Below are 18378 nucleotides of genomic sequence, written 5' to 3'. Positions count from 1 at the left end.
TATATTTGAGGAAGATCATGTTAACACTTAAATCTAAGATACATCACTGTTTGGAGACACTGAAGTTTAGAAAGCAGTAAGCAAAAACTCCAGGGTTTTCCTGGTGGCTCAACGGTAAAGAATTTGCCTGCAATGCAGGAGACAAGGGTCGGGAAGATCCCCCGGAGAAGGAAATGGCAATGCACTCGTCTTCTTGCTTGGGAAATCCTATGGACAGAGGAGCCTGTAAGGCTACATTCCATGGGGTCGCAAAGAGTTGAACATGACTTGATAACTAAACAACAAAGCAAAAACCTCAGAGACCTAGGTTCAGATGAATACTGTGGAAGTAGACAGGAAATTCAAGACCCCAAGCCAGTTAAAACAATAAAAGCAACGGAAGTTGGTGAAAATAAAATAGAGTGAGAAAGAATTTTCCAGTGTTAGCATCATTGATGGCAATGAGAAATTGAGAAGAGATTTATTTGTGGGATCAAAGATGAGGCATTTAAGATGTCATGTAAAGTTTAAAGTTTATGCTCAGCCTATAAATAACAGTTAAGTTTATATTATTTTTAGTTTACGCTAAAGAACAGAAATAATATTTATCAGGAAAAAAATCAATGCTTTAAATGAATTGCTATTGCAGAATAATATCTTTTAGCAACATATTTTACTGAGTTACAAATAAATCTCCATAAGGTTCCTGTCACCATCCCCTTTATCTATATAGTTAAAGTTTATTCTGTATACTCATTCAACTAGTTATTGGTCTTAAAGTATTCCTCTGCTCTGTCAGTTCTTGTATATTTTATAATGCAATTAAATGTATGCTGCTGCTGCTGCTGTTAAGTAGCTTCAGTCGTGTCCGACTCTGTGCGACCCCGTAGATGGAAGCCCACCAGGCTCCCCCGTCCCTGGGATTCTCCAGGCAAGAACACTGGAGTGGGTTGCCATTTCCTTCTCCAATGCATGAAAGTGAAAAGTGAAAGGGAAGTCGCTCAGTCGTGTTTGACTCTTAGCGACCCCATGGACTGCAGCCCACCAGGCTCCTCTGTCCACTGAATTTTCCAGGCGAGAGTACTGGAGTGGGGTGCCATTGCCTTCTTTGCAAATGCATGCTACTTTCATTGTAATAAAAAAATCATAAAATGGACTATCGTATCATTTTCAAAACTGCCAGAAATATTTGACTTGCCACAGTGAATGATGAAGTACAACTTCCATTTATTTTCAAGGAAAAAAATTAAGGGATTCTTACCATACAGAATCAGCATTATTTTTGGGGCACAGAAGGTCTTAGAAATATTTTGTGATTTGGTTTCCTGTTTCTAGTATTGTTTTCACACTAAATGCACTTGATCCCTGATTTCAGTGTCCGGCGGAACTGAACCAGCCTCCTGCCGACTTGCTCTTTAAGCTTGTGTTGCTGAAGAGGAGCTTTACTCTTTCTCATAAAATTTCTTGAAGTTAGCCAGTGGGCAGTACACACTTTAGTGCGAACACCGTCATTAGTTAACAAGCTTGCTCTCCTTAGAGAAAAGGGGGTAAGAGTGTGGCCGAGATTATTTTGAAGCATGGGACAGGTCGGGGTCAGATGGGCTTGTTGCAGTTAACTTTCAGCCAGAGGACTCACTTCATGAGGTTCAAGGCTTCTTGTAGAGTACCAGCAGAGCCAGTGCTAGTGAGGGTACTAGTTTAGGTGACCAGCAGAGCCAGTGCTAGTGAGGATACTAGGTTAGGTGACCAGCAGAGCCAGTGCTAGTGAGGATACTAGGTTAGGTGACCAGCAGCGCCAGTGCTAGTGAGGATACTAGATTAGGTGACCAACAGAGCCAGTGCTAGTGAGGATACTAGGTTACGTGACCAGCAGAGCCAGTGCTAGTGAGGATACTAGATTAGGTGACCAGCAGAGCCAGTGCTAGTGAGGATACTAGGTTAGGTGACCAGCAGTGCCTGTGCTAGTGAGGGTACAGGTTAGGTGAGGGAAATAAGCAAATAAGGTAGACAAAAACTAAAGATAAAGTTTTCCTGCTAATTATGACAACATAACCAAGACATATATTCCAGATCCCATGATAGTTGTGTACTGGTTTTAAAAGGGTGTTTAAAATGGCTGACTCTTCTAAGTCTTTGTTTTCCATTTTCTTTATTTTCCCTAGTTGAGTGCATTTGTAAACTAACATTTTGGAGAGTGTTATAAATACAGATTATTTATATGTATGGTAGATAAACAGTTGATTTATTGGGAAGACTACTTAGGGATGTGTACTTATCCTGATCTTTCCTTAACGTGAGAAGAAATTGCTTATATCTGTGTAGTATTTTCAAATTTTCAAATCAATACCATCCTTCGTCTGAGAAAATAAAACTGTTACCTGATAGTGTGGCCTTCCAGTTCTCTGTATGTGTCCAGACAAATGGATACTGAGTCTATATTCTGCTCCACATTGATTATGTATGTTTTATGCTGTGACAGAAATGTTTTTGTTTGAAAAAAAAAAAACATGCACACGTATTTCGCTGACATTCTTCCAATTTTTAGAAAAATATGTTCACATTTCTCCTACTGAAAACTTAGTTTCTTTCTGGGCAGATATATCATCTTTTTAAAAACCTTTCCCCCAAGATTTCTTTTTAAATGGTTCACAGTTAAATTTAAATTTCTATATTTAGGTAGAATTATGTTTATATACCAACCACCAGTATCCAGGAAATTCAGCGGTAAGGCTGACACATAGGGAGTTTATAGTCTGTTTCATAGTCTGTGTATTTAGACGAGGTTTGAAGCTTACTTAGCAAAATTGCTTGAACATCCAGAATTTCTTTAGTACAAACGCACTATTTGATTTCTTTGTAATTGTTAAGATAACAATGTGTCACTTTTTAAAGATTAGTTCTTAGGAAAATGTGTTAGATTTATTCCTTTCAAAGAAAGATGCATTCAGGAACAGCTTTTGTATGTAAATATTTTTATAATACTGGATAGAGTTGGTTTGCTGCAATCACCATTGATCAAATTTGGAAGAAGTTACAGGCACATTTTTGTACTGTTTTCTCCAGCATCTTTATTTTTTTCAGCTGGATGTATTTTATATTCCTTCTAACTAATCAAAATAAGAAACTGGTTTTGCCTGTGCCAAAAAAATAGAACTATCATTTTTCACATTCTTTTATTTTCCAGGTCATTTTCAAGTAAGATTGTGTTTCTGGGACTTCTGAATTCCAGAAAACTCTCAACTTTGTAGATAGAAGGGCCCAGATGAACATTTCAGGGGGAATCTAACTTTTCATGCAGTATGTTTTGTGTTGTGCATTCCAGATACAGTTAACTTTTTGTGTGTATGTGATTAGTGTGGAAAGAAATTAATGCAGTCCAGTATTATGATTTATGGACTGAATCCTTTGCCCACTGAAGACTTGCCAAAACTAAAACTATTTTTTTTTCCTTTGGATATTAGAAACAGCTACTGTTTTTGTTGATCTTTTAAAGTTCTGAATGGGCCTATTTCAAATCATACCAGCATGGGAGCTCAGATTAATAATATAGTTATTCAACTAGTGATACTGAGCAAAACCATTGCTCACATGGATATGAGGATAAAATTTCATAAAATTATTTTCAGGTGCATTAATGCATTTCTGGAAGCTGCACTTGATTTTTCTTTTGCATGAAAGAAATCAAGGATTTCTGTTTATTGTATCAGTTACAGGTGGGCGTATAAGTTAATTGCATTTTTTTATATCTTTAAACATAAGACATTTTGCTTTTTAAAGCAGTAATGTGATTGCTGGGTGATCCCCAAAGATTTTTAACTCTTAGTATATTTATCTCTCTTGAGACATCATGACTATAGTATATTTAATTTAGATGATTAAGAAAAATTTCCTTTGTTGTTAGTTACAGCAAGCTGCTGAAGTTTCTCAGCTTCGGGGAGCAAGAGTAATTTCTGCTGAAGATCTTCTGTTTTTGATGCGCAAGGATAAGGTAATGTAAAATAATTTCAATGTATTGAAATGCCATACTTTGTGTTTAATTACACTTATATAAGGAAGCTACCCTTGTTATATGCCTTTCATTTTGGAATCATGAGTGTTGAACTCATGTTTGGGTCCTCACAGTTTGCACAACAAAATGGTTTACTACAACAGAATTGATTTTTTTAAATTTTTACACGGACAGCGGCATTTATGTAAAACTGCTGACAACTAATTCTCACTTATCCTAACATATCTATTTAGACATTTTCATTGCTACGTAAAATTCACTAGATCTTGACTGGGTGCTTTGTTCTGGTAACTGGGGTATAACTAAATGGCATGTTTATTTTCCTAATTTTATACAGGATTGTAGACATTCATAGAGTAGTTTTTCACTTGAAATACAAAGTTTTTTCTGTGACACTGGTTAATAGGAAAAGGCAAATCAATCAAGATGAATATTGCAATAGCATAAAATATATACTCTATTACTTAGGTTTTTTTATTTGCTAGAGATCTATCTTTGAACTCTGACATTAAGCTATTTAAGCTTATAATTTTGTCATAACTATCTTCCATGAGTAGCTAGTTGAAAACATTTTGTGACTTTCTGCATGTCTTTAGTACAGTTTTCATCTAAAAGGTCGTTACATGTGGAAAAACAAGCTGAGTAACCGCAGCATGTTATGGTAGTTGCTAACCCAGATGAGCACCCACTGCTTAGTTCCTGATGGTCCGTCTTTCATTTCCCCATTGTTTTCCCCTGGTCTTTTAATTCTACTCACCCATTTTTCTTCCACCATTTTTGTATGTTTGTGGCTCAGGTTTTTATCAGAAGGCATCCCGTCTGATCTTCAGGATATCCTGTGAACATACCTTTCTGATACCCATTACTTTGTATTCATAAAAATCTTTCCTTCTGATTGATTGAAGGTTGACTAAACTTGGATGAAGGATTTTCTCTTTTTTATGCAGTGGGATATACAAACTGTATCTCCACCAGTCTACCATGAAATTTTATGAATTTTTAGTTCATTGACTCTTATGTGGTATGAGGACTATAAAGAGAAAAGAAATGTCTTTACTATCAAGAAACTATAATCTGGTTTAAGAAATCTGTATCATTGAGTTGAAGAAGCATTTTGAGACTCACAGTATTTTAAGATTGTGTGATTAGATGGAGAGTCTGTAGAATGTGGTGGAGTGGAGGTTTTCTGCCTAGGTTGAAATTCATGCAATTATATTAGAATGGAACTAACCAGGGTGCAGGCTTAGTAATCAAGGCAAACCATGATGAGTATGATGGCTCTGGAAGTGAATAGGAAGGAAGGTTTTAGCGAGATAGTGAAGAGTAAGACTATTCAGGAGCTAGTGACCTCACTAGGAAGGTGAAGCGGAAGTAGGTGCCATGCAGCAAGTGGTCCCGAGAGGAAGGAGCCTGAACGTGCCCTTGGAGAAGCAGGGACCGTGAGCCAAGTTCTTTATGAAGACAGTTGGGTAACAGTGCAGTTAGCATCAGTCCTTTGCAGAATTCCTCCAGTCGGTTTTTCTTTTTCATCAACAGAGGTAAACAGGCCAGCACAAAAAGTAGTCCACGTCGACACTTTTTCCTGCCTCTTGGAGGAGTCAATGTTTTAACATATACCAATTGTCAAAGCCCTTCTACTGGCCAGAAGGACTCTTAATCAGAATCTTTTAAGCAACCAGGAACATAGCTGTAATATGATAGTTGCCAGTGTTCTCATCTTTCTCCTCAAAATAATAATTTTATTTATATGCTGACATGTTCCAAACAGAATTTAAAGTAGTTTACACAACTGTAATATAAGACAAAATCAAATCTAAAGTACTGAGTGGAATCAGAGTAAAGAGAAAGGAGGGATAGCAAAGACCTGGATCCAGGTATATGTTTTTACTCTTAATAATTCCGGTTTATATTCAAGTAGAAGTTGTTGACTGCCCACTGTATTTTACATACTACACTAGACAGCTTCGCTCATTTTCTGATTTATTTGTCACAATATTCCTCTAAGGTAAGTACTTTACTTACCTTGTAAACAAGGAGACTGAGGTTCAAAGTTTATGCGTTCCTTCTGGCCCTGCTAGGCTCTAATTGTGAGACTATCTTGAACCTCAGTTTCCCTATATATAAAAAAAGATGATTATGTTTGTCTGTATCTCAGGGCTATCAAAAATATCAAATAAAATGCATGTAAAAGAGCTTTGTAAAATATGTTTCAGCTGTCATTAGGAATCTTAAACCTGAAGACCAGAAACCAGTAATCATCTACACTAAGTGTAAGCATACAACTGGCAACCAATTCTGTGTTCTTGCCTGGAAAATCCCATGGATAGAGGAGCCTGGCAGGCTACAGTCCATGGGGTCTCAAATAGTCAAACACAACTGAGCATGCACACACATCAGTTACTTTTAAAGTTAAGCAGTATTGTAGTCTTCTAATAAACCTAAAAAAGCCTCAACTATCATTCATCAGCTTTGAGTTTCATAAAAAATATGTTTCTCAGATTACAGAATGTTTTCCAGAAATATAAAATATAAACCAACTCTTCTAAATAAAAGATTCTCAGGGAATTAAAAAAAATAAAAAAGGAAAGTGCTTGACTTCTTAAAACAGTTGTTGCAAACTTTTGTATAGGTATTTATAGATCATTTCAAAAAATGAAATTTGGTCTTGAAGGTATACAAAATTCCGCAAAGACAGTATTGTCAGCTTAGTGTAGAAAGTGTGATATTTATCACAATCTTAGAAGGAATTTAACAACAACAACAACAAAAAACCAGAAAAAACAAAATTAATTGTGATTCTGCAATATCTGAATACTTTCAAATCAAATTTGCTTTTAAAAATGCTAGTGTTATAGCTTTTATGTTTAATTTGATGACTAAATTTTGTATTCATAGTATTATGCTAAGAATTGCTGTATTTTTCCAGTGGTCCTGGGGTAAAAGTTTGTTATATTTAGTTATCGCTGTTCTTGTTGCTGTTGTTTATTCACTAAGTTGTGTCTGACTCTTTGCAACCACATTGACTGCAGCACGCCACGCTCCCCTGACCTTTTCTTTACAGTATTGGATTTTACTTTCGCCCCCAGATAACTGAGCATCATTTCCACTTTGACCCAGCTGCTTCATTCTTTCTGGAACTATTAGTAATTGCCCTTCGCTCTTCCCCAGTAGCATATTGGATACCTTGCGAGCTGGGAGGCTTATCTCCCAGTATCGTATCTTTTTGCCTTTTTATACTGTTCATAGGGTTCTCTTGGCAAGAATATTGGAATGGGTTGCTATTCCCTCCTCCAGTGGACCACGTTTTGTCAGAACTCTCCACTATGACCTCTATATCTTGTATGGCCCTACATGGCATGGCTTCATTGAGTCACACAAGCCCCACCATGACAAGGCTGTGATTCATGAAAGGGATTTAGTTATCATAGTAGTTTTTAATCATTAAAATGAATGTATGTGTAAGGTTTCTTACTTACTTATTTCATATTTTTAATAGAAAAAACTTAGAAGACTGCTAAAATACATGTTTTTCCGAGACTACAAATCAAAGATCGTCAAAGGCATTGACGAGGATGATCTTCTGGAAGGTAACTTAAAGCACTAAACTAAAACTTATATGACACCTGTAATGCCGATGATACATTTATATAGTGTCAACATAGATAACTCCTGTCAGAGTTCAATATTTGTCCTGTTAAATATGTAGTTTAGTAACTGTCCAAATATTTATATAGTTGGTACTTAAATCTTGTGATTTTCCAATTGTGTGACTTCAGAGTAATCTGTTATTTTAATTCTTCTTTTAATAAAATAACATGCTTTACATCAGAATATCATGAAACTGAGAAAATTGTGCCAATTTAAAACATAATTGATTTTAGCATACATAATGTTTCTGTTGTGAATGTAGGGAGCCTGCACTATTATATCTTTGAAATTGACATGTATGGTTTTTTGTTAATTTATTATAGGAAGTATCTGATATATTTTATAATGTAAAGTCACATCATTTTACTGTATTATTTCTGTGCTATTTGAAATGTAACAAAAAATCTGACACAAAGTGGGAATTTTTCCTAAGCTGATTTTCCAACTTAAATCCCTGTTTTAGGATATTTATAAAAAATATCTATGTTGCAAAAATCAAATACTGATAAGCTGAAAACACATAATTACTAAATAATACTTACTAATCAAAATAAATGTGTTTTTAAAAGTAACATATCTACTTTGTATTGAATATAGTCACTGTATAGTGGTATCCTTTGCTAGTGACAAAGTAGCTAAACAAACTACTGTATTAGGGACAATTCCAGAAAATTGCTCAGAACCAACTAAAGAGTTAACTGACTTTGAAAGAGAACCAGTTACTTTCATTAATCCTCAACAGATTTGCAAGAGTAATAGCTGTGTCAAAAAAAAAATACTGATCAAACATTTAATCAGTATTGTCTATTTCATATTCCTACAGTTCTCATAGAGTTTAATTCCTGCAAAATAGTTCTCCAAATAAATTTAAATGCTTTCATTTATGGAGAGCATAAAAAACACAGACTTGGAGCAAACAGACCTAAATTCCTATTAATCCCGGTTCTCTGCTTTCTTTCTAGAAGCATCATTGAGGGTCAATTTTCTCATTTGAAAGCCAGAAATTATATTACTGGCCATTACAGTTCAACATGACGTATGAAAAGCACCTGACACACTCCTGCCACTGAATCAGTGATGGCTGTTAATATGGTGCATTGAACACCAAGAAGCTCAGACTAGTATTCCGTTTTACTCACACTGTCATATGTCAGTTTGATGCCCTCTCCTCCTTTATTTACTTCAAACTTCTCCACTTTATCATTTAAATTTTCTAACTTTGTGTGCCTTATATAAACTTTTAAAATACAGTTGACCCTTGAGCAAGATGGAGGTTAGGGGTGCCAGCTGTCTATACAGTTAAATTTGCCAAAAACTTTACAATTGGCCCTCACATACACTGTTCTGTGTCCCCATATTCTCCAACCATGTAGAGTCATGTAGTATGCATTTAGTGAAAAAAAAATCCATATTTAAGCGGATATACATGTTTCAAACTTGTGTTCTTCAAGGGTGCAGTGTAGTTGATACAATTTATAAAATAAAATACTCAGGTAAAATATATTTACTACTGAAGTGGGTCTTCCAGAATGGCCGTGTGAGGACTGTGGTAGACTCTTTGCACAGAGAAACACATTTAACTCATGAGCATTAAGAAAAATAATAGCTTAAAATCTCTAGAAACTGTTCTTAAGGGCAGACAGCAAATGGAGAAACATATTCAGAAAGTCTACTAAGTCTCATTAAGAACAGTGAGAATCTGTTGCATTTGAGCAATGTACTCTCATCACATCTCTCCTCCCTTCCTACCCTGGTGCCCCAGCTCAAAATGATAGAAGCTTTACTCTGGGTAAATGTATCCAAGAACGCTGAGCATCTGCTTCCCTATTCCCTACCCCCTAATCTAGGGTGACAGTTTCACCCCACGAAGGGCAGGAGGTCAGCATCTCTCATCTTCTTCAACTCTGTGTTACAGAACTTCTATGCTAGGCAAGCGCAGCTGAAAGGACCATGACTGTCACTTTTCCTCTAGTAATAGGGGAGCTCTCAGCTTGCCCTATCTTGACTTGCTCACAGGGAGTAAAGCTTCACACAAGAAGAGACAAGCCTTGAAGACAGGAGTCTGCCGTCTCTAACGAGGTTCCCCCTCTTAGATCCAGGACAGGCTTTCTTGGAGTACTGATTGCTCTTCCCAACTCCAGCTCTAGTACAGAAGTGCAAAGATTCAGCCAGTAAGAGAGAGCCTTAAAAGCAGAGAGCTCTACCGCTCTTCCTGCAGGGACTGACTCTTTGGAAAAGAGCATTTGGAAGTTCCTGAGTAAGAGTGTTTTAAAACAATGGAGATCTTCTGGTAGTGAGCCATTAAGAGGAAGCTGGTCACTCTAATACTAATAACAACACAGAAAACAGTGCACTAGCTTAAAGTTTAACAAAAGAAAGCAGCAGCTAAGAAGAACAGTAGCTAAGAAGACCCCCTCCTGGGGTCAGAGCAAAACTTACAGGCTGGTCAACCTTGACTGCAGAGCGACCCAAATTACTGACATCAGTCCCTGGAGCAGTTTGTGCCCCACAGCGTTGCTGAAACAGCACAACTCTCAGCCAGCAGCTAGTGGAAGCTGACAGCTGTGTGTGATGCAATAGAGTCAGACCAGCCAGAAACTTAATGCAGAGAAAAGTGACAGGAAAAGAGAACGTGGCTGAAAACCAGAGTCACTCCTGGTGGTGGAGTAGGCTCTTCACATGCTCAAGGCTGTGCCGTCTGAAGAGCAACATCGAGGGCTGTACACTGAGAGAGAAAGAGACTGACTTGAACTAGTCCAGCCAAGTCACTGAACAAACAAAACAAGCAAGCGAATGATGACAGCAAGCCACAGGAAGAAAAGGGAATTATTATCTAGAGCTGCTCTAGTGCATTTCCTAAAATACCCATTTTCATCAACAACAAAATACTAGACATGCAAAGAAACACATATATATGATCCGTAAAAAGGACAAGAATAAGCAGATAAGACAAATTGCCTTTGAGGAGGTCCAGATGTTGGGCTTCACAGATGAAAACTTTAAATAGCTATTATAAATGCATTCAATATTTGGGAGTATAAAAAACTCCAATACTTTGGCTACCTGATGCGAAGAACTGACTTACTAGAAAAGACTCTGATGCTAGGAAAGACTGAAGGCAAGAGGGGAAGGGGAAATCAAAGGATGAGATGGTTGGATGGCATCACCAACTCGGTGGACATGAGTTTGAATAAGCTCCAGGAGTTGGTGATGAACAGGGGAGCCTGGCATGCTGCAGTCCATGGGGTCACAAAGAGTCAGACATGACTGAGCAACTGAACTGAATTGATAAATACGTTAAAAAAATGTAAGGAAACCATATGTAAATATAACAAAAGAAAGGTATGGTTATAGTGTCTCACAAAATAGAGAATACCAATTAAGAAACAGAAATTATATTAATAGAAACAAGTAGAAATTAAATCCACATGCATACACATACACACACACCCCCCCACACCCACCCACCCCCACACACACACCCACACACACACCCAACCACACACACACACCCCAGGGAGTATCTATAAAGGTAATTATGTAGGTAAATATAAAAGAAAATATAACTGTGTTAGCAATTGTATTAATATATATAATTGTACTGTTGAGTCTATAGCATACAGATATGTAGTATATTTGATAGTAGCTACATAAATGAGGTGGGTGATAACGAAGTTGTATTGGAGCAGGGAATGACAGTTTTCTTCTCACTCTAAGATGTTAGGGTTGCCTTAAATTGGTATATGAGTATGTAATTTGTCACATTAAAAAATAATCTAGTTCTTGCTCACTAATTCACATTGATACTTTTGTGTATTAAACTGTACTAATTGCATATTGCATCTTACATTCCTTCCTGACTTTTTGCAATAACTTTCTCAGAGTTTTGTTTTGCTTTTAAGTAAGTATGATAGTTTTATCTCTTATGAGAAAAAGAGTAAAATCTCATCCCATAGATTTTACATGTATTGTCATAGTAATGTACCTAGTATTTTCTTCTTTTAATTTCAAGTTGCAATCCTAATGCCTTTTATTTATGTCTTTGTTTTTATTTATTTTCTCAATTGGGCTTGCCATAGCAGGATTCTTTTTCCAAATCTGATAGCCCTTCTTTTTTTTTTTGTAAGAAATTTTAATCAATCCATACTTAGTGTAGTAATTGATTATTTGGTTTTATTCTCTCAATCTTATTCATGACATAAGTGGGTGATTCAATTCTGTATGACTTTATGCTTTTGTTTTGTATACAAAGGTTCTCCTTTTGAAGATTATTTTGAGAGAATTCCACTTTTGAATTTTATATGCAGTAATCCATACTTAAAATGGTTAGGACTGATGTAAACCTATTTAAGAATATTTTGTTTTTCCTTCCTTTATCTTCATGAAGACAAATTGAGTGGCAGCAATAATGCAAACAAAAGACAAAAAATCGCTCAAGACTTTCTCAACTCTATTGACCAAACAGGAGAACTCTTGGCAATGTTTGAAGATGATGAAATTGATGAAGTTAAACAAGAAAGAATGGAGGTATAGTACATGCTTCCCTTGTTAGAGTAATGGAAGAACCATTGCAGTGTGTATAATATTGGATTATTCTGTTCTTGTGTTCCTTAAATGTTTGTTTGAATTGTCCAAATCAGTGGTTTCATTTCTGAAGCAGCATTGTGCAGTGAAGTAGTCCTGGGAAGGACGTCAAACTCTGCCTTCATAGCTGACTTTGGGAAACAGCTTCAGTCCCCTGTTCCTTTGTTTCCTCCTTGGAATATGAGTAGATTTCCCTAAGCTTCCTTCTGGATTTTACTTTTACTGATATTATTTTCTTTCATAAAAGCTAGTTTATAATTAAATAATTTACTTAGTTTTTGTACCAAACCGTCCAGTTATCTTTGTGGGCAAAACTAATTCTTACTGCTTTTGTGTTGACATATGGTATGAAGAGCTATATTTTTCAGCCTGTAGTTGCAGGCTATGATTGGCCTCACCAGCTAAGGTAGTATCCAGGGCAATTGCATGCTTTATATTGCTGTAAAACAATGTCAGTGACAAGTGCTTATATTCCCTGGGCATGTTTTAACAATGGATAAGAAAAATTGTATGCCTTCTATTTACCCTAGCTATTTATTCATAAAATTGTTTCCTTTAATATTATACTTTGGAAAAACAAAAGTAGTGACTGATTTCATTTGCGTGCCTTTCAAAATATAAGGCATTATTCTTATCATTCTTATTCTTATAATACTTTTACATGTTTTTTAAAAAAAAACAAAAAAAAAAACCTCCATTTTTCCCCTTCTCTTTAAACTGGGCAAGAGGTAATTCCAGAGTTCTGAAAGATTGTGCTAAGTGCTGACTTTATCATAGTCTCTATGCATGCTAAAAATATAATTATTTCATGTTAAATTTTGGAGGAAGTCCAGTAGACATCCATGCTTTATAAAATTTAACAGCCTTATTTCAAGAATTAGTATGCTTAGATCATGAGCTGTGATCTAAAGGCAGTGTTCTTCTTAGGTATCAATTACCTTAGAAATGTGTGGTTATCTTGGTTTGAGGCAACTGCAAATGATTTTAGTTCAACTTTGCCTTGGGCCAAAAACATGCTCAGTTGTCCAAAGCAGATGATAAACATATATTTCTGATGTCATTATGGCCTAAACAGGATATGATTGTTTAGTGGCATGGTTTTACTTATGATGCATTACGCAGAGAGCAAATATTGTTTATGCTTTATTTTTTAAACATTTTTACATTATACAAATGGGCATTAAGACAAATTTATTAAGGAAAGACTCTACAGAAAACATTAGTGAAATTGAACAAGTAGCTCTTTCAATTTTGACAGGAAAATCTCTTGTCAACCAAACCTGTTGCCCAGAAGGGCATTCCACAATCAAGGAGGAGAAGAGAAAGGGAGCGTGTTGTAACAGTAAGCTCATAATAGCGGCTACTGTGGGCCTGGAAGACTGATGAGTCAGTAAGGTACAAGTTCAGATGAATCAGATATTTGGAAACGTAGGGCAGAAAAAGCTTGGGAGCCCATACGGTTTAAATTTCTCTTCCCTATAGTTATATTATGTATTGCATAGTGGTGACCAGGATAATAAAGTATCAATAGTTGATAGAAACAATTGCAGTGAAAGTCAGCTTCATTTGTACAAGAAAAGTTAAGATTGCCAGCTTCTCTAAACCTTGAATCATAACTAAAATCTCTAACCAAAATAACAAAGAGTAGTTTTGAGATTCTATCCATCCAAATAACAGAACTTAAACTGGATAAAAAATGCTGAACTTGTAGACAAAACTGTAGACAGTAGAAAGTGGAACCGTTAAGAGCATAGTCCTTGCCTGCTTCTAATTTGACAGGTTATAGTTTCAAGCGTAAACCACAACTGTGGCAGTCCATATGAAACCACTTTGGACTCACAGACTGCAATCCCTGGCTTTTAAAGTGCAGTAGAATAATCAGTCCTGGCATCGCTCCGTGATTTAATTTTCCTCTAAGCATCACTTACAGTTGTAGAAACTTTGTTTACTCCCTTCTCCCCTTGAATGTATGAAAATGGTATAGACCTACCAACAAAGCTTATTATTGTTTTTTTTTTCTTTTTTGTTTTATTTAAATGTAATTTAGAAGAGAAAAAGAAATTTATAGACATAAAAACTCTCTCGGGACCCTAGCTTTATCTCAAAACATTGAGGAAACATATGAAAACCTGAGTTCTTTCCTGTTGTTTTCAGCTGATTTGTGTGTGTGCCTGGCTTTGTGTTTTACTCATAATTTGCTTCGTTAAGTATTATATGATTTGAAATATAGAAAAGTGTGAATTTTTATGTACATTGTTTATATCTGCTTGCTAGTTCATCATCATGTTAAGTTACCTAGCTCTCACTCCATTTATCTTTCCCCATCACCAACACTTCAGTGTGTGAATAGTAGAGCTCTATGATCATGACCTGGGAAGATCCCTCGTAAATCATCAAGTATAGATTAAATGATGTTCAGAATTGCTTTAGTATATTTGAGAGACTGGGAAAGAGAAGCAGAGAAATAATAAGCATGATAAATATAAATACAACTCCCCTCCAAGCACCTTTCCGACCCCCTGTACCCACCCCCAGAAAGACCCAGGTGTGTTTGACTGTTGATCCTGTTTCTTACATCCCAGTCTTTTGAGATCTAATCAACTAAATGTGACTATTAACCAAGGACAAGAAAGGGTCACTAAAGCCTGCAGATAGCTTTGTATTTTCTTAACAAAGGACCTGCCATCACTCACAGAAGAGCCTCACAAAAGAGCCTCACCTAAGACCCTGCTGCTCTACTCATTAACCAAGTAAAATATCCTATCTAATGAGCTGCTAGGGTTTGTGAAGGAGGTATAAATAAGAAACACTAAAAGGAAAATTGAGTGAATTCTCTACTTTCTGACTAATCCTCAAACAGGTAAAATAAACAGGGGACCAAAGTTCAGAGCTCACCAAAGGGCAGACTAAACAGCTTAGGGTGCTGAAAATCCCCAGTGATTGTTTATTGTTTGTTTTTAAGTCAGAGGCCTAGTCTTGAAATCTAGAAAGAAAGTAGAATGGGATTTATAAAATTTAAGCACTGGGAAGACCCAGACAGATGGGATGGAGAGGGAGGTGGGAGGGGGGATCGGGATGGGGAACACATGTAAATCCATGGCTGACTCATGTCAATGTATGGCAAAAACCACTACAATATTGTAAAGTAATTAACCTCCAACTAATAAAAACAAATGGAAAAAAAAAAAGATTGTTTAAAATTGACTAAAAGTTGAATAAGACCTCATGTGCCATCTGAATTGTACTGATAGGATGACCATGCTCTGATTGGCTTAGCCTAAGTCCCTAAGTCGTGTGCTCCATCTCCAAAGAGGGGGCAGTTAACCTCTATAAAAGCATGAGTCCCTGCAGCTTTAAGAAGAAGGAGTAGGTGCTGAAAAGGCAGACACAAAAGTCCTTAAGGATAAAGGACCTCTGATTATGTTTAGGAATTGGCAGAGGAGGTACATCATAATCTTGACTCTCTGCTCAGATCTCTGGGATTTTTTTCCCTTAGAGACAGCCTGTTAAAATGAGTGGAAATCATTTTGTTTGGATTCAGGCAAACCATCCATCCATCCATCCTCCACTCTTTAATTCATTCAGCATTTGTCTGAGCTTCTTTTGTAAATCAGTCACTGTACTAGGTCCTGAAGTTACAACTATGAAAAAGACAAAATATGGTCTCTGCCCTCACAGGCCTTCAGTAATAACTGGCAAATCGAAAGCCAGCTGCGTGCACTGGTAAGGGGAGCACAGGCTCAATACATGGTTGCCATTTTTATGACTGTTGCTACATTTGGCCTTGAATTTTGAACTTCTTAGTAGATTATTGGTTGTGTGATGGAGACATGTATATTCTATTTCACTTGCTATTTTATTTGAAATTTTGTTTATTCTGAAGTAAAGTACATGTCTTCTTCAAGAAATATTTTGTGATTAACTTCAGAGTGGTTTATAGAACTAGCCTCAGTGTGGTTTGTTGAAGAGGACACAAAACAGAATACTAGAACTAGGGTCCATTTTAAAACATAAAATAGTGTGATAGTCAGGATTCGTTTCTGAAAGAGATTCATCAAGAGAACACATCACTGTGTCTTCTTTATTCTCTTCAAGGTAACTTTTGTTCAGATAATTTAAAAGTACTCTGTGAAATGGTTCTTTGGGGAATACTAATAGATATACCCCCAAAATCTTTGGTAATTCTAGCTGCACAGAGCAGAATTAATGTAATTTAGTGTATGTTTTTCTGGCCTAGAAACTGCAGACTAGGGAGTGTTACATGACTTTAGGAGAACCCAAAGGTTGGTATGATATGTAACTCTGAAACTGATTTCCAGCTCTATCAAACTACTTTTTATCCCCACCTTCTGATTATTGGGCTTCCCTCGTGGCTCAGACAGTAAAGAGTATGCCTGCAGTGCAGGACCTGGGCTTGATCCCTGGATCGGGAAGATCCCCTGGAGAAGGAAACAGCAACCCACTCCAGTATCCTTGCCTGGAGAATCCCATGGACAGAGGAGCCTAGTGGCTCTAGTCAGTGGGGGTCACAAAGAGTCGGACACGACTGAGGGACTAACACTGATTATGGAATGGTAGAGACCTGTGTATTCATTGCCATAAAACATCTGGAGAAGACACTTTTCAATCAATGACATGAGGAGTAAGTTACAAGTCTTATAACAGTAGAACATTCCCTAACTCTTATCCATGTCCTTATCACCCTGTAGGTTAATACATTAGATCTGACAGGTGTTCCGCAAGGAATTCTTTCAGGCTTTTCTTATCCATGTCAGCTATGAGCTCTTAACCATGTGAGCTGAGGGTAAAGTCAGACTTCTGTTTTGCCCAGAGTGCACCACAGACCAGGTGTGAAACCAGAAGTGGTTGGGTGATGGTAGCAGTGTTTTGATCATTCTGTCACATTTAAGATGCTTAATCTCTTGGGTTATGCTTTGCTGTGGGAAAATTTTAGAGCAAGATCAGTCAAATGACAACTACTATCTCTATGATAGAAGATTTAGTATCATATTCCAAGTATCATCTTCCACCCTCAGAGTCGTTGAGGATTTTTTACTATTTATTGTCTGGGTGAAATTGAAAAAATTCTTCTCCCTGCCCTTTCCCTAGTCTATTAAGGAGCAAAATACATGGTGACAGCATTGAAGCAATATTCGTAGTAGTCGTATTTCCCTTAATCCAAATCAGGAGTTACAGTCCGGCGTCCATTAGTACCTTTTGTTTTGGAGACAGCGTGTGTATTTTAAGTTTGGCCTTGGTAGTAAAATACAGAAACAGTGATTGCCATCCACTTCCACCTTCCTCACCAGAAGTTTCAGCTTCAGTAGAGCAGAGCATCATCTGTCGGGGGGGAAGATGCACACCAGTGATGCAAACTGACCATCATGTCTCCCCGGCTCTGCTGCCCCACATTGTTCAGTCTTGTCTTGTTAAGTGGATTTTCCTCTAACACATCTGATGACACTGTCCAATTCAGTTTTTAATAGAATCAATCAATATTTTCTTTCTCAAATAATTTCACCGTACCCTTCTGAAAATGAAATCCTTCACTTTTAAAAGATACATTTCAAGGGTTTCCTTAGAGATCTGTCCGCTAGCTTGTTTATAAAACACCTTGGCAGAGAAGAGTTTTAAAATATCATCGAGTTTAAGAACACCACAGGACTTACCACTAATTTACATTTAATGTTTATAGTTCTCAAATTGTGGCTGTTGTAATAACCAAAATATTTTTGTCCTGAATATTTTGTAGATTATGTTTCCCTATTCTTTCTCCTTCACCCGAATTCCCCACAGTAGGTGGGCAGATTGTTGTTACGTAGCCTGGCTTTTATTTATCTTTACTGGTTTAATCTCAACAAGTCTGCCCTTCTAAATATGAAAATAAATGTATTCTATGGAAAGAGTTTTGTCTTTTCAATGCCATCATTTATTGAGTGGAATTAGCCAATCATTGATTGTGTGGTTAGGTAATTTCCTTCTGTTTCTTTAATTGCATCCGTGCTTAGGAGCTGCCTTAAGATCACTTCTTATTGTTGCCACCACCTTATGGTAAATCATGCAAATCAAGCTGTTTAATGCAATTAGACTTATCCTTAGATCACTGTATTCCTCATTTAGAAATAGGAATTTTGGAGTAAGCTGTAAATATTTAGTGA

The 18378-nt window shown here is 36.8% G+C and overlaps 1 protein-coding gene across 3 annotated transcripts in view; it reads left to right on the top strand.

Annotated features, from left to right (window-relative positions):
• The window catches only part of SUPT3H (SPT3 homolog, SAGA and STAGA complex component), a 376606-nt gene that overhangs the window by 236918 nt on the left and 121310 nt on the right, over positions 1-18378 (top strand). For all 3 annotated transcript variants that reach the window (XM_065912305.1, XM_065912304.1, XM_065912306.1), the window contains 3 exons: positions 3881-3967; positions 7485-7575; positions 12024-12163. In XM_065912305.1, coding sequence (XP_065768377.1) covers positions 3881-3967; positions 7485-7575; positions 12024-12163 — 318 coding nt within the window. The remainder of the gene's footprint in view (positions 1-3880; positions 3968-7484; positions 7576-12023; positions 12164-18378) is intronic.

Source organism: Muntiacus reevesi, chromosome 20 (genome assembly GCF_963930625.1).
Source record: "Muntiacus reevesi chromosome 20, mMunRee1.1, whole genome shotgun sequence".
Classification (NCBI taxonomy): domain Eukaryota; kingdom Metazoa; phylum Chordata; class Mammalia; order Artiodactyla; family Cervidae; genus Muntiacus; species Muntiacus reevesi.
This window is presented reverse-complemented; position numbering and strand designations above follow the sequence as displayed.